At 40.8% G+C, this 16,578-nt stretch overlaps 3 protein-coding genes across 3 annotated transcripts; all 3 read right to left on the bottom strand.

Annotated features, from left to right (window-relative positions):
- Positions 1-352: 352 nt before the first annotated feature.
- On the bottom strand, positions 353-1,364 carry LOC115458439 (olfactory receptor 1009-like). The gene is made up of 2 exons (XM_030188406.1): positions 413-1,364; positions 353-382 (listed from the first exon to the last, which is right to left on the bottom strand). The coding sequence occupies exons 1-2, from the start codon at positions 1,322-1,324 to the stop codon at positions 353-355; spliced, it is 942 nt and encodes a 313-aa protein (XP_030044266.1). The 5' UTR covers positions 1,325-1,364.
- A 5,070-nt stretch (positions 1,365-6,434) lies between these two features.
- Positions 6,435-7,376, bottom strand: LOC115457422 (olfactory receptor 1009-like). Its single transcript, XM_030186841.1, has one exon. The coding sequence runs from the start codon at positions 7,374-7,376 to the stop codon at positions 6,435-6,437; it is 942 nt and encodes a 313-aa protein (XP_030042701.1).
- Positions 7,377-13,534: 6,158 nt separating this feature from the next.
- LOC115458442 (olfactory receptor 5V1-like) lies at positions 13,535-14,506 on the bottom strand. The gene is made up of 2 exons (XM_030188408.1): positions 13,595-14,506; positions 13,535-13,564 (listed from the first exon to the last, which is right to left on the bottom strand). Exons 1-2 carry the CDS (start codon positions 14,504-14,506, stop codon positions 13,535-13,537), a joined length of 942 nt encoding a protein of 313 aa, XP_030044268.1.
- Between the last annotated feature and the right edge of the window lie 2,072 nt (positions 14,507-16,578).

Genomic DNA, 16,578 nt, shown 5'->3' with positions numbered 1-16,578 from the left:
CCTTTGGGGGTGCAAATGTACTGCAGGGGAATTTTCCACAGTCACGAACAGTCTTCCATTCCTTTCACAGTATCACAGCAACCCACTCCTTTTCCATCTGTGAGACTAAGGGGTCCTTATATTACGATGCACCAACAGATGTAGCTCACTGTTAGCACACGCTAAATGTTAAGAAACTCATAGGAATATAATGAGCGTCTTATCATTTAGCGCACACTAAATCCATCTTAGTAAAATGACCCCTAAATGGAACGTTAGCTAAATAAGGTTTGTGCAACAGAAAAATTAGGAAAATCAAGTCTTCGGCTGTTTCACTAGCACTTGAGTTTATCAATTGGTTAGATGTGGTGGTTTAACCTTTGCTCACAAGAAAAATGTTCTTCTGAGTTGAAGGAAATTGCGTTCTTTTTACAACTTTTCTTATGGCTTCTTTTAGATCTCTGTTTTTCAGGCTATAAATGATAGGATTTAACAAGGGGATTAAAACATTATATAACAGAGCAATTAGTTTGTTTAGGTCCAGGGACTGCATGGATGTTGGTTTTAAATACAGACATGCCAGAGATACATAGAAGACAGCAACCACTGTGAGGTGGGAGGAGCAGGTGGAGAAGGCTTTGCGTCTTCCCTCCGAGGAATGGATCCTCAGGATGGCGGAGATGATGTAGATGTAAGACGTCAAGGTTAACAGAAAGCAGGGCAACACTACAAGCACAGCCAAAACATAAGTCATATGATCGATGGTGGAAGTGTTGGTGCAGGAGAGTTTTAGCAATGCCGAGATATCACAAAAGAAATGGTTGATCTCCCGGGACCCACAATAGGATAAATGTGATATAAGGACAGTGTGTGTCACTGGTTCTACAATCCCATAGATCCAGGACCCAATGGCCATCAGTACACAGAGTCTTGGATTCATAATTACACTGTACCGTAGGGGGCGACATATCGCTACAAAGCGGTCATAAGCCATCATGGTAAGCAGCAGAAATTCTACACATACTGAAAATATGAAATAATACATCTGTGTAAAACACCCGAATGCAGAAATATGGTGACTGTTTCTTAAGGAGACGTCCAGTAGTTTGGGGAGAGTGACTGAGGTGTAAGAGATATCAAGGAAGGACAAGTTACAGAAGAAAAAGTACATAGGGGTCTGCAGACGAGGGTCCAGGCACGTCATGATTATTATAGTGAGGTTCCCCATCAGGATGGTCAGGTAAATCAGTAAAAACAGAAAGGAAATGGGGATTTGCAGCTCTGGGAACTCATAAAACCCCAGAATGAGGAATTCTGTCATTGTGGTAATATTTTCCTCTTCCATTAGATTCTTCTAAGATTGCCAGGGGCACCTTGAAAATTGAAAAGACAGTTTCAAAAATGAATATGTGCCCATTGAAACACTAAAATTTTCCTTGTTATATATTTGTTGCAATGAAAGAACACAGTGGGGGTCAATGCAACCCCTCTTCACACAACTCATAGTTAGTAAATTACTTGGTATCGTTATTTTGTCTTACATGGTTGACACAAATATTGGGATGCTTGAAGACTAAGGCCATTGACTGGACCTTCTAGGACACAGTTGGTCAGCGTTGAATTGTTTAGACACAGACCACCGACAGCTCTCATAGTCTTCTTGTTATTCTATTCTGACAATCATCTGCCACCATAAAATCACTTTTTTATGACATACAAATAAGAAATATGATGATAGAAGCTTAATATATATAGCAGCAGAATCATCTCATGCCAAATAATAATTTCAGAGTTGAGCAAGAAAATAATTTCCGTTGATTTAGCAAATATTATTTTGTGTTCCAGGATTTTCATATTATCAAGAAATGTCTTCTGATTTTTATGGTTCTGTAACTGAACTCATAGAAATTAAAATTATATTTCTTGATTTCAGAGCCTTGAAAGCCAGTGTGAAATGTGGTAGAGCAGCAAACCCAAGAGTTGTCTAACAATTAGCCAACCAAGGTCTTCATTTTCAAATCTATCCTGAGACATAAGTGTCCAGCCAGTGAAATATTTAAAAGCCAGATTCTGTGCACTGAAGCTGATTAAAAGGTTAAGATTAGGTGCCCGTCCAGGCTGGAAATGCAGTTTGACCTGCAAGCTGGAGCTCTGATTGGATAATTTGAAATTTTGTACGATTTTCCTGAGACACAGCTTTGACTCACTAGGATGATCTATTTTCTGTAGCGTTTGAATTCCTGATTACAACTACCACTCTTGAGTTTCAACACTTGGCATAAAGAGTCTATAACCCAACTCCATTCAGCAAATCTTTGAGTGACCCAGTTCATTTTTGAATCTGGAGATTTAGGGGAAATTGATCAGCCTGCTATTTCGATGTAATTCTCCATGGTTTCCTGAGACTATGTTAATCTACTTGCTTTTTACATTTTTTACATCTGTGTCAATTCTTTAGAATCATTTGTAGGTAAAACGTGTTTTCATTTTTCTGCCTCTTCCAATGTCCTTTCCAGTTCCCCAATGTTTGGAACAAGCTGACGCCAGACAGAGAACCAGATGTACAAAAAGGTTTACCTCCATTTTTTCAGATATTTTTATCAAAATAAGCTATATGTTAAAAAGGGAGCCTAACTCCCTTGTTTATTAAGCCATGAGTCAATGCCGACAAAGCTCGTTCAAAGTGAATGTGTCCGCTAGCCACTAGTGCGTCTTAGTAATCAGGGAGTAAGTTAGGTTGCAAAAATAGTACTGCGTAAAGATGTGTAATTTCAGAAATGAGCATGCAGAAATAATAAGCGTTTAACTTGGGGAGGGGGGGTCATATGCATCTATTTCCAGCAGGTGTAGGGGGGCGTATATAGAAACATCTATCTAAGATGTGAGTGTTTGCTCTTTCCTGTTTTAATTGATAGTTCCAAACCGCTTTGATCTTTTGGTAGTTACGGGCGGTATATCACATTTTAGAATAAACGTAAACATCTATACGCACGTCGCTGCAGTGATTCTACAAACTGCATGGACGTCTCTCTGGGACCTGGAGGAATCACTGTAACAATTGGGGTGCCTTTGTTTGATGTTGGTTTGCCGTATGTGAGGCTGCTCTTAATTCTAAGACTTATCTTCCTGCAATCTCATCGAAAAACAGTAGGAAAGGGGGAAATTTGGATGCTGATAACCAATGTGAAAGTTTGAGTTGAACAATTGTTCTGTAGCTAGTAGGGGAGATGGTTTCACTGCATTGACTCCGCTTCTCCTTCATTTTCCAGTCTCTGAGTAAACTTCTTCAGGCTATAACTTCACTCTCATCTGTACCTTAATCTCCCAACACCTGTCTCGCATCTTGGTTCTCTATATACAGTAATACCTCGGTTTTCGTTGACTTTGGCTATCGTCAATTTTCGTCAATTTTTCCAGGAAGAATATGTCTCGGATTTCGTCGGCGTGCCCATGTGACTTCGCTGCTAATTTTGCAAAAACATGCGTTCTCCTGCTCGGTGTGGCATTGTTTCAATAATTGCCTCGGTTTTTGTCGGTTTTGGATTTCGCCGATTGTTTTCGGACGGATGATCGACGAAAACCGAGGTATCACTGTACTCTCTTTTTTCAATGCTTTCTCTCCTCTACTCATTTCTTTTCTCCCTCTCTCCTCACCAAACACTCTTCACTAAGTAGATCCCACTGAATCCTTCCTCGTTCCCTGCTCTCTTGCTCTATCTTTCATGTCCTCTGCTCAAGCATTGTAGGAGTGATGGTACATTAATTCTAACAATTACAATCGATAATACAGCCTACTGGATTCTTGCATTTATTACCTCAGGATAACGAATGACTCTGTGCTCACTGTGATCCTCAGCTCTCAGAAGTGTTTATACACACTGCAGATCTTTCCGGAAAAGTATTCTACTGGACTGGAGGACTTAGTGGATGCACAAAGGGGTGTGGAACTGTTCACCTTCCAGAAGTTATGTTGATGTTTGCTTGCTGATAATGAGTTGGGTGGTGAGGTTTAGATTTTGAGTTCTGTAATTTATGTTGTGTTATATTAATATCTTTACCTCAGCAGAGTCTATCTCTAGAGATGGTATGTCATAGGCATTCGTTGGACTGTTTTTTTTATATATAGAAAATATAATGTGGTCCCATTGATAAAATGTGTTGCTATTTCATCAACATGTGTAATGGATCTGGGGACTCTTCCACAATGGGCATTAAGCACTTAACACGTAATTAACGTGCTGAAACAAGCTACTGTGTGGAGGAGTGGCCTAGTGGTTAGGGTGGTGGACTTTGGTCCTGAGGAACTGAGTTCAATTCCCACTTCAGGCACAGGCAGCTCCTTGTGACTCTGGGCAAGTCACTTAACCCTCCATTGCCCCATGTAAGCTGCATTGAGCCTGCCATGAATGGGAAAGCGCAGGGTACAAATGTAATAAAAAATAACACATTAAAGGATTTATGATAGTTTTCCAGTTACCAAATGTTTCTGTCAGGGGTGCGGTGTGAGCATGGAAGCATTAAGCCAGCTAGTGTGTTACACATACCGTGCTCTAACTGGCTGATGCAGATTTAACGTGGGACCACTTACCATCTCCTAAACAGGAGGCAGTAAAGTACTTCCATGTTAACCGGGAGCAGGTAGTACCTGTTAATCTGAATTTTAATGCAGAAGCCACGACAAAAACAAATTAGTAGAAATGCTTCTTTTAGTTGCAGCATTCATTTTGAGTTTGCTGCTAGTTAAAATCCCGTGTTATAGTGTGTTAAGCCCAAAACTTATCATTTTTTGGTAGAATGGCCCCCTACAAGAAATAACAGAATGCACCAATTTCCAGAAATAGGACCCCGTGATAGAATCTATGAACTGGCTAAAGAGTTTCATCCTGGCAGATGTTACGCTTCTGAGATCATCACACCAGGCACTTTAAAGTTTTTCAGTTGTACCTTTGATGCTTTATAGAATTGCCATAAATATAGGCAGCCGCCCACAGGTGAATGGTCTACCTGGTTATCTTCTCTGGCACATTGCCCAGATTTTCAACAGCACCATCTGGTTGACAGCTATGGCAGTGTTCAGTTAGTGCTGGACAGCCCAGAGCCCAGAGTCCAGACAGAGCTGGGATTTACCTGGTTAGTGGTAAATTTCTGTTCAGAAACTGGGTAAGTGCTTGGCTGTGCCGAAATCACCAGGGTAGTTATCAGCGTATCTATTAGAATGTTGGCCAACACTCAGATAACTTCCGGTATCCCGGCAAGTCCCAGATATTAATGGCTGGTATCCAGTTTATGCCTTGAATGCAATGCAGGGGTCAAACTCTACCCATGGCATTTGTGCCTTAAGAATCACTGACCACTGTGGGCTGAATATCAGGATCCAGATTTAATCGAACTCTGCAGTTTTTTGTGCATTAGCATAACAGTTCTACATTCACAGCACCTTTAGCTCAAGAAAGATGAAGATGGGCCTCCTTACTGAAAGAAAACCAGCACCCTAGAGTCATCAACTTTAACTTGGGGAATGGGGATCCCAGGTCCAGGCCTCCTGTCCCTTTCCAACTGTTTTTTAAATTTGTGACTGTACACTGCTGTGTGGCAGCCAGGACGTTTCCCAAAATATCTTAACATTTTCACTGTTAGAAAAAGGGAAAATGATGTAAACTTTTGAACTTCCTCTCTCGCTCCATATTTTCTGATTTTCCAGAATTAGACAATTTAAAATCAACCCGTTTTATGCCAGGGATCAAATTAGAGGTTTCAGGTGCTGAATGTGCTGGTTTCTTATCCCCACCAAAGGCACAAATACTCCTGACCCTCAGGATTAAGCCAACATTTTACTGGTTGTATCTGGAGTCCCCTTTTGATCCTGCCAGAGGTCAAATAAAACAGTGGCTGTGGAGACCCTGAGAAACCCCCAAATCTATATAGACCAAGGATTAGAAAGGCTGCACCCATCCCCGAAAACAAAGTCTTGCAGCGAATTAACTATCAATACAATGAAAGGAAAACAACAAAACCAGGTTTACAGATCTCAAGTAATAAGACATTTATTTCTCAATTTGCAGAATCCTAGAAAGACTTCAATCTCCACCCATTCTGCTTCTAATAAAGCGACATTTATAATAAACAGGACTTTATGTGGAGCAGGTAATCAAGGATATATTTACTTCTTTGAGGAATGCAATTGCCAATACTACTACTACTACTACTATTTAGCATTTCTATAGCGCTACAAGGCATACGCAGCGCTGTACAAACATAGAAGAAAGACAGTCCCTGCTCAAAGAGCTTACAATCTAATAGACAAAAAATAAATAAAGTAAGCAAATCAAATCAATTAATGTGAACGGGAAGGAAGAGAGGAGGGTAGGTGGAGGCGAGTGGTTACAAGTGGTTACGAGTCAAAAGCAATGTTAAAGAGGTGGGTTTTCAGTCTAGATTTCACTACTAGTGAACATTTAAACATTAAGACTTTGTTTTCTGATAACAACTTTCCCTATGGCTTCTTTCATCTGCCTATTTTTCAGGCTATAAATGATGGGGTTAAACAGGGGGATTAAAACATTATACAGCAATGCATAGAACTTGTTGTGATCCACTGATTGTGTGGACGTTGGTCTGATATACAAACCTGTCAGAGTTACATAGAAGAGAATAACGACCATGAGGTGGGAGGAGCAGGTGGAGAAGGCTTTGCGCCTCCCCTCTGAAGAACGGATTCTCAGGATGGCGGAGATGATGTAGACGTAAGATGTCAGAGTTAACAGAAAGCAGGGAAACATTACAAGCATAGCCAAAACATACGACAAATGATCAATAGTGGAGGTGCTGGTACAGGAGAGTTTCAGCAGTGCTGAGACATCACATAAGAAATGGTTAATCACATTGGGCCGACAATAAGAGAAATGTGACATAAGGACAGTGTGAGTCATTGGCTCCAGAAACCCAAAGATCCAGGTTCCTGTGACCATGAGAATACAGAGTCTTGGATTCATGATTACTGAGTAATGCAGAGGGTGACATATCGCCACATAACGGTCATATGCCATGACTGTAAGAAGCAGAAATTCATCACATAGTGAGATCATGAAAAAATACACTTGTGTAAAACACCCAACTGTAGAAATATGTTGCTTCTTTGTTAAGCAGATGTCCAGCAGTTTGGGGAGAGTGACTGAGGTGCAAGAAATATCCAGTACGGACAAGTTACAGAGGAAAAAGTACATGGGGGTGTGGAGACGAGGGTCCAGACATGTCAAGGTTATTATAGTGAGGTTCCCCATCAGGATGATCAGGTAAATCAGTAAAAAGAAAAGGAAAAGGGGGATTTGTAGCTCAGGAAATTCAGAAAATCCCAGAATGATGAATTCTGTCACTGAGGTGTAATTTTCATCCTCCATGGGTCCTGGGAACAAAAAGGGAGGCAAAGGAAGAAGTGACAGAGAACTCATTCTGTGAAAGTCAAGCAACAATTTAGATGAGAATTAAGACATCAACATGGGCTACCCATTAAAATAGATTCTTTTACTGTTAACCCCAGTTATTAGTAACTAGATCTTGTTGCCTAAAACGGGACCTGTGCAAAAATAGAACGAGTTAGTGGTAAAATATCCCATCTTAACGGTAGCCAACGTTGATAACTTCCCCAATTAGGGCCCAACTCTATATATGGCACATAAAATTAATGCAAATTAGGCAATAAAACCTAAGCATATTCTAAATAATATGCATAGATTTATGCGCAGTATTTAGAATTCGCTTAGGCGTAGTTAATGCGACTGAATCTATGTGCGTCCATTTACACCAATGAAAAGCTGGTATAAATCCCTGGGCGTAAGATAGAAAATTGCTTCTACTTGAATAAATTCTGGGACCACCTCAACTCTGTCCCTGGACCACCCTGGCACTGCCCGAATAGTCAGAGCAATGCAGCAATGATTTGCTACTGAGAGAAAAACATGTGATTTACACTAAATTGAACCTTCCAATTCCAACTATGAACTCCGAATTTGCCTGACACATCTAGATTTTAAGTTATACACGCAAAGCCTATTCACTTATAATATTAATGCATTATATATTGGAAATATTCCAACGGACATGCCTGGACCTGTCCAGACGCACTCAGGCAGTTCTATTGGCTGATGTCAGCAGTAAGTATATAAGGCAAGATGGATAGACGCAAATGTGTTAACGATCCGGACAACTTCTGCTACATATGTGGCAAATACACTGATCAGCGCAAGAATCTGAGAAAGCGAGTGTGCCTTGCTTACAAGTATTACTTTGACTGTCAAATTGGAGATCAAGATAAAAGCTGGGCACCTCATGTTTGTTGCACTGTGTGTTACTCTGGGCTAACGCAGTGGTTGAATGGTAAAAGGAAAGGAATGGCTTTTGCAGTGCCGATGGTTTGGCGTGAGCAGAAAAATCACCATTCAGACTGTTAATTTGTGACTTGTTTCTCTTAGTATATACATTTTTGCGTGACTAAAATCGGCGGCTACTCAGACTATGAGTCTGCTCTTAAACCAGTACCATGCAATGTAGAGAATCCAGTGCCTGCCCCTCCCGCAGCAGGAACGGCAATTGAAACTGATGCTTCTGATCCTGATGAAGAAGATGTTGATTGGCATGATGTATTTCCTGATCCAGAACAACTGGGGGTCACCTGCACTTGCTGAGCCAATCAGATTTAGATGATCTGGTAAGAGATCTGTCATTATCTAAAGAAAAGTCAGAACTGCTAGCTTCTAGACTTCGGGAATGGAATTTGCTACAACGAAGCACCACAACTTCACACTTGGTCATCGACACACCAAGTTAGCTGCATACTATGCAATGGAAAGCGATGTCTGTTTCTGTACTAATGTAAATGGTCTTATGATGGAGTTAGACGGTACACATGTTCCCGATGAATGGAGGCTATTCATAGACTCTAGCAAAACGAGTTTGAAAGCTGTCTTGTTGCACAATGGTAACGAAAAGCCACCTGTTCCATTGGCTCATGAATTGTTGTATTAGTCAATTTATGTAACACATATATACATATGAATTTTATGGTTATTCATGTATATCTGTTGCATATAATATATTTTTATTATCATATGTCCATATGCTGTTATCATTTTATACATTTATTTGTGGATAAGTTAATAATGATTTGCTTGTTTATATATACAAAATTATCATTTCTGTTGATGTTTTGATATATATGTTTTTAATTCCTATACATTTTTATTACAAAGATATGTTTTTCTATCTAGGGTATTAGGCATACTTTGATTATTTGTTTTTGTGTTTTTATAAATCTTATGTTTTAAACTCCTGAAGAAGGCGCGAGCTAGCGCCGAAACACAGCTGTGTGGAGTCGTTGTCACTTCGCTTGCAATAAAGAATTGTTTCTTTATAGAGGTCTCCTCCGGTTTTTAGAAGAGCCTACCTTTCCTACTTCTTGTTTCTGGAATGAAAGAGACCCACGCTTCTGTGGAGTTAATTTTGAAAATGATCAAATACTCTGAACATAAATGGAATATTTGTGCTGACCTGAAAGTGGTATCACTGTTGCTTGGCCTGACTTCGGATTTGGAATACGCACACTGAATTTAGTATAGGACAAATGGTTTTTGCCCAGTAGCACACAAAATTATTATTTTTTTGCTGTGGCACTACCAGCTCAGCGTAGTTGAACCGAGCAGGATCCTCTCTTGCCTGATTAAACCACACTGAATATTAACCCGATTGCTTTAAATATGTAAAATAGAAAATTAAAATGAACTTCCCTTTGGAAGGAGAATCGGCATGAGAATAACTCAACTGTAATATTCTTTTGGCAACTTTGCCTTCATCAGGGACATAAAGAAATACAATTGAAATTCTGTTTTATCAAGCTCATAGCAATTAAAAAAAGCAAGCTAGTTCTCTTCTATGAAAGCTATGGTGTGTTTTGAAATTGCTAGAAATAAATTGCTGAATTATTGAATTTTTAAAACAGATCTGGCACAATGATATATGAAATATTTTGCACATAAATTCCCTGATGACTAAATGATTAAAACATGCAGGCAGAAATTCAACAATATTTAACCATTTCTTCTGGCTGCCATGTCTGTCTGTTGATATTGAGTTACACTTAACCCTAGTTGTGCTCCAGAATTTCGTCAGTGACTGCTGTGACACCATCTGGGCAGCACTGGAGCAGAGGTAGAATCGGGGTGGACCTGGACGTTATCCCAGCAATGCTGCCTCTATAGTACGACCAGATAGAATGCAGTCCTGCCTGGGCTAAACCTGGATAGCTTCCAGAAGCCACCGATGATCCAGATATTCAGTACCAGCGGCTGAATATTTCCCTATGGAATTTCTCTAATGCTAAGCCTTGGCATACAGGGATTCCTTTCAGATAAGATATACCAGGAGCATTTTGCACAGTATCACTTTTTGGTGATTTTTAGTTCCAATATTTTTTTATTTATTTTATAAAGAGGTAACAAGGCTAACTAAAAACACAATTAGCCTGTATAACAACATAACAGGAAGGAAGCATCGTATACATGTTCAAGAACAAAATTGGATAATGATTATTGACATAACATTATGCTATGTTACGTTTTGGTGATTTCTGATGGGGAAGCTGGTTGTGCTTTTTGATATATAGAAGCCTTTTGTCTGGCCAACAGTAAAGGATGTTGGAGATCTGTAGAAAATATTCTTACATTTGCTGATGAAAGGCTTCATGACTTCTTCATCTTCCCAAAATGAGAGATACTGAGCTTCATATATGATGATAGGATTCCTAACTGAGGGATTGCAATGTCTGTTAATATTTCTTACCTCCAGGATGAGCGACGGGGCTGCACCAGCTCTGATAACGTAATCCTCAGCTCTCAGTATATTTATACTCTCTAAAGGTCCCTCTGAGAAAGGATCCCTGAAGTTCATGATGAATAATCATAGATCAGCCACCAGAAATTCTCTGTTACTCTTTCATCAACGAAAACAATGGGTCTAAGTCATAGAAGCCAGCTTTGTGGGTGCCAGGGGTGGCTGAGCACCCCCGTTTTCAAGCAATCTCCTTCACTGTGTCAAGGGAAGGGAAGGTAATTTGTGTTGTATTTGGCAACCTCCAATCATTTTGAAATGGTCTAAGTTATCCCCAGCACACAGCAGAGTGCACAAGATCTCCAAAATGTGCAGAAATTGATTGTTTCCTGTATGTTTTTATTAACCAGGAACCTCCTGAAACTCATGCAATAAAAATACCCAAGATAGACTGAATGCCTTGCATGAAAACAAGAAAAATGTTTTGTCCATAAAAAAAATGAAGTCCTACCACAGTGGGTGATATCTTTCATCCTCACTGATATTGTCCCGAATAATTAATAATTAACATGCTCATTTGCATGCATTGGATAATTTTATTCTGTTTCATTTGCCACAAATGAAGTAATTTTTAAATGGTTTTCTTTTTTTTTTTCAAAGAATTTTATCCCATACATCAGAATAACTTGAGTACAGAAATATTCCCAAACCAAGAAATACTGAAAATTAATTCACAAAATCAAAGACAAGGAAATATTGGGGAATTAGACCACAATGCTGAAGGAACCAAGATTAACATCTCAGAGGGAAGGCAAAGCAAACGTTTCTTCCAACCATCAGTTTGCCTTATTTTCCTTTAATAGGTCTGAGAATCTTGGGAGACCAGTTCAAATTCCACTGTGGATCCTTGTGATCTTGGACAAGTCACTTGGGGATCCTTTCACTAAGGTGCGTTGAAAAATGGCTTGCGGTACTGTAGGCACGGGTTTTGGGTGTGCGCCGATCCATTTTTCAGCACGCCTGTTAAAAAAGGCCTTTTTAAAATTTTTGCAGAAAATGGACGCGTGCCAAAATCAAAATTGCCGTGCATCCATATTGGGTCTGCGACCTTACCGCCAGTCGTTGACCTAGCAGTAAACTCTCACGCGGTAACTGGACAGAAATGATCTTCATGCATCAAATGCCACTTGGCATGCGTCCGATACGCATGTGTGAAAGTAAAAATTATTTTTTGTCTGCACATATCGGATGTGCACAAAAAATGAATTATCGCAAGAGCCATGAGGTAGCTGGGCAGTAAGTCCATAAGTCCATTTTGGCGCATGTTGAGCACGTGTGGAGGGGCATAATCAAATTGGGGCGCATGATGGCCCCGAAAAGCGGCGTACTCGACCGCATTATTGAAACAAGATGGGCGGCCATCTTTTGTTTCAATAATACGGTCGTGGATGGCCAAATCTCAACATTTGGGCCGCCCTTACAGATGGCCGCCCTTAGAGATGGCCGACATTGGTTTTCGCCAATAATGGAAACTAACGGCGGCCATCTCAAAACCGGCCAAATCCAAGCCATTTGGTCATAGGAAGAGCCAGCATTTGTACTGCACTGGTCCCCCTCACATGCCAGGACACCAACTGGGCACCCTAGGGGGCACTGCAGTGGACTTCACAAATTGCTTCCAGGTGCATAGCTCCCTTACCTTGTGTGCTGAGCCCTCAACCCCCACCGAAAACCCATTCCCACAACTGTACACCACTACCATAGCCCTTAAAGGGTAACGGGGGGGGGGGGGCACCTAGATGTGGGTACAGTGGGTTTCGGGTGGGTTTTGGAGGGCTCCCATTTACCACTACAAGTGTAACAGGTAGGGGGAGGATGGGCCTGGGTCTGCCTGCCTGAAGTGCACTGTAGTACCCACTAAAAACTGCTCCAGGGACCTGCATAGTGCTGTGATGGAGCTGGGTATGACATTTGAGGCTGGCATAGAGGCTGGCAAAAAATGTTTTTTAATTTTTGTTTTTGGGTAGGAGGGGGTTGGTAACCACTGGGGGAGTAAGGGGAGGTGATCCACGATTCCCTCCGGTGGACATCTGGTCAGTTCGGGCACCTTTTCAAGGCTTGGTCATGATTATACCGATTTGGCCGGCTTTAGGAGAAGGCCAGCCATCTCCCAATTTGTGTCGGGAGATGGCCGCCCTTCTCCTTCGAAAATAAGCTGGCTAGTCACTTACACGGCTTAGTAAAAGGGCCCCTTAACCATCCATTGTAACATCCCCTGGGGTCAGGAAAATACCTCCTGTACCTGATCTTATCTCACCTTGAGCTACTACTGGAATTGGTGGGAGAGAAATCCCTTCCCTTTCCTTACTATGCATTAGCTCTAATCCTTTGGAGGTGCAAAGTTACAGCAGGGGACTTTTCCACAGTCACGAACAGTCTTCCATTCCTTTCACAGTATCACAGCAACCCACTCCTTTTCCATCTGTGAGACTAAGGGGTCCTTATATTACGATGCACCAACAGATGTAGCTCACTGTTAGCACACGCTAAATGATAAGAAACTCATAGGAATATAATGAGCATCTTATCATTTAGCGCACACAAAATCCATCTTAGTAAAATGACCCCTAAATGGAAGGTTAGCTAAATAAGGTTTGTGCAACAGAAAAATTAGAAAAATCAAGTCTTCGGCTGTTTCACTAGCACTTGAGTTTATCTCTTGGTTAGATGTGGTGGTTTAACCTTTGCTCACAAGAAAAATGTTCTTCTGAGTTGAAGGAAACTGCGTTCTTTTTACAACTTTTCTTATGGCTTCTTTTAGCTCTCTGTTTTTCAGGCTATAAATGATAGGATTTAACAAGGGGATTAAAACATTATACAACAGAGCAATTAGCTTGTTTAGGTCCAGGGACTGCATGGATGTTGGTTTTACATACAGACATGTCAGAGATACATAGAACAGAGTAACCACTGTGAGGTGGGAGGAGCAGGTGGAGAAGGCTTTGCGTCTTCCCTCCGAGGAACGGATCCTCAGGATGGTGGAGATGATGTAGATGTAAGACGTCATGGTTAACAGAAAGCAGGGCAACACTACAAGCACAGCCAAAACATAAGTCATGTGATCGATGGTGGAAGTGTTGGTGCAGGAGAGTTTCAGCAATGCCGAGATATCACAAAAGAAATGGTTGATCTCCCGGGACCCACAATAGGATAAATGTGATACAAGGACAGTGTGTGTCACTGGTTCTACAATCCCATAGATCCAGGATCCAATGGCCATCAGTACACAGAGTCTCAGATTCATAATTACACTGTACCGAAGGGGGTGACATATCGCCACAAAGCGGTCATAAGCCATCATGGTAAGCAGCAGAAATTCTACACATACTGAAGATAAGAAATAATACATTTGTGTAAAACACCCGACTGCAGAAATATGGTGACTGTTTCTTAAGGAGACGTCCATTAGTTTGGGGAGAGTGACTGAGGTGTAAGAGATATCGAGGAAGGACAAGTTACAGAGGGAAAAGTACATGGGGGTCTGCAGACGAGGGTCCAGGCACGTCACGATTATTATAGTCAGGTTCCCCATCAGGATGATCAGGTAAATCAGTAAAAACAGGAAGGAAAGGGGGATTTGTAGCTCTGGGAACTCGTAAAACCCCAGAATGAGGAATTCTGTCATTGTGGTAATATTTTCCTCTTCCATTAGATTCTTCTAAGTTTGCCAGGGGCACCTTGAAAATTGAAAAGACAGTTAAAAAAACTGAATATGTGCCCATTGAAACATTCAAAATTTAATTAGCAGTGTGACTTTCTATGGGAACTGTCAATTGAATGCAAAATGCATAATTTCACTGTTTTGACTCTGCTTCTCCTTCACTTTCCAGTCTCTTTCTGAGTAAAGTTCTCTGATCTCTATATACTCTCTTTTCTCAGTGCCTTCTCTCATCCCCTGATTTTTCTTCTCCGTCTGTCCTCACCAAACACTCTTCACCTCCAGATTTTACCTCATTCCTACTTCTCTTGAAAGAAATATCTCCAAGTAGATCCCACTGTATCACTTATCACATTGTCTCATGTCCTCTGCTCAAGCACTGCAGGAGTGATGGTACATTAATTCTAAAAATAACAATCGATAATACTGCCTACCGGACTCTTGCATTTATTACCTCAGGATAATGAATGTTTCTGTGCTCACTCTGCTCCTCAGTTCTCAGAAGTGTTTATGCACATTGCAGACCTTTCTGGAAAAGTATTCCACTGGACTGGACTGGTGGATGCACACTGGACTGTGGAGCTTTTCACTCTCCGAGATGTTCTGATGACGTTTGCTTGGTGACAATGAGTTGGGTGGTGAGGTTTAGATTTTGAGATCTGTAATTTATGTTATGTTATATTAATATCGTTGTCTCAGATGACTCTCCCTCTGGAGACAGTAGGGTGTGAGCATTAATTGGACTGTTTTGTTTTATTTTTAATATAGAAAACATGTCTTCCCATTGACAAAATGTGTTGCTATTTCATCAGCAAGATCTAGGGACTCTTTTACAAAGGGCATTAAGCACTTCACGCACAATTAATGTCCTGAAACAATGAGCCAATCAGTGGTGATAATTGCCCAATAGCAGCCAATTATTAATTGGCTATAATTGGAATTTACGCACTGACTGCATAGATGTTGGTTTCACATACATACAAACAAGCCAGCATTATGTAGAAGAGTGTAACGACCATGAAGTGGAAGCAGCAGGTGAAGAAGGCTTTGCGTCTCCCCTCTGAAGAACGGATCCTCAGGATGGTGGAGATGGAATTTACGCACTGACTGCATAGATGTTGGTTTCACATACAAACAAACCAGTGTTATGTAGAAGAGGGATAACGACTGTGAGGTGGGAGGAGCAGGTGGAGAAGGCTTTGCGTCTCCCCTCTGAAGAACGGATCCTCAGGATGGTGGAGATGATGTAGACATATGTAGTTAGTATTCACAATTAGCTTTACTGAAGGGTTAGTGATGATAATTGCCCAATAGCAACCAATTATCATTACTAGTTGGCTATAACTAGAATTTATGCTTGTGTCTTTTTAGGTGTTGTGACGCAACAGTGACTTTTTTTAATCCTGTAAAACTGCCTTATTTCCTGAAGTGTACATCTCTAGTTTGGCCAGCAGTTGGTGCAGGTTTATGTTTGAAGCTGCTGCAGTATCAAGCCTGTTTTCTTTGTTTAAGTCTTTTCAAAAGGCAATCTGCAGGTACACTCTCACCGTTACCCCCTTCTATTATATGGTGAGCCCTCCAAAACCCACCAAAAATCTACTGTACCCAACTGTACACCAGTAACAATAAGTGGCAACTTATTCAACTCAACTTACTAGACGTTCCTTAGGGAATGTCCAAAGATCTCAAAATAAAAACAACAAGCTTGTACTGCTGGGAGACTCCATTATTAGGAGAATCAACTTGGAATCACAGTTCGAGGAATAGAAAAAGATGAAATGCCTCCGGGATTCTGAGCTCCAGTAACACAAATCCAAATGTTAGTGAAATCATCAGGTATAAAATCTCCACTTTCTTCTTTCTTATTATTCATTTGGGATCGAATGACCTGGCTAGAAGATACGTCCAAATTTTGGGGGAGGGAATTAAACCCTTAGTCTGTACTATAACATTTTCAACATTTCTACCTGTTCATGGAAGGGAGATAAAGCTGGCTGTGCGTTGCAGCCTCTCAACACTTGACTCTGAACCAGGGATGTATTAATTATTTCCGGTTGCCATGT

The sequence above is a fragment of the Microcaecilia unicolor genome, chromosome 14 (genome assembly GCF_901765095.1).
Source record: "Microcaecilia unicolor chromosome 14, aMicUni1.1, whole genome shotgun sequence".
NCBI lineage: Eukaryota > Metazoa > Chordata > Amphibia > Gymnophiona > Siphonopidae > Microcaecilia > Microcaecilia unicolor.
This window is presented reverse-complemented; position numbering and strand designations above follow the sequence as displayed.

Bases quoted from the DNA above. Each gene is read 5' to 3' on its own strand.
- LOC115458442 (XM_030188408.1), bottom strand. From the start codon at position 14,506: ATGGAAGAGGAAAATATTACCACAATGACAGAATTCCTCATTCTGGGG. The intron at 13,565-13,594 runs GTAAAAAGAACG...CCTTCAACTCAG, and splicing joins AAGAAGCCATAAGAAAAGTT to AAGAACATTTTTCTTGTGAG.
- LOC115457422 (XM_030186841.1), bottom strand. From the start codon at position 7,376: ATGGAGGATGAAAATTACACCTCAGTGACAGAATTCATCATTCTGGGA.
- LOC115458439 (XM_030188406.1), bottom strand. From the start codon at position 1,324: ATGGAAGAGGAAAATATTACCACAATGACAGAATTCCTCATTCTGGGG. The intron at 383-412 runs GTAAAAAGAACG...CCTTCAACTCAG, and splicing joins AAGAAGCCATAAGAAAAGTT to AAGAACATTTTTCTTGTGAG.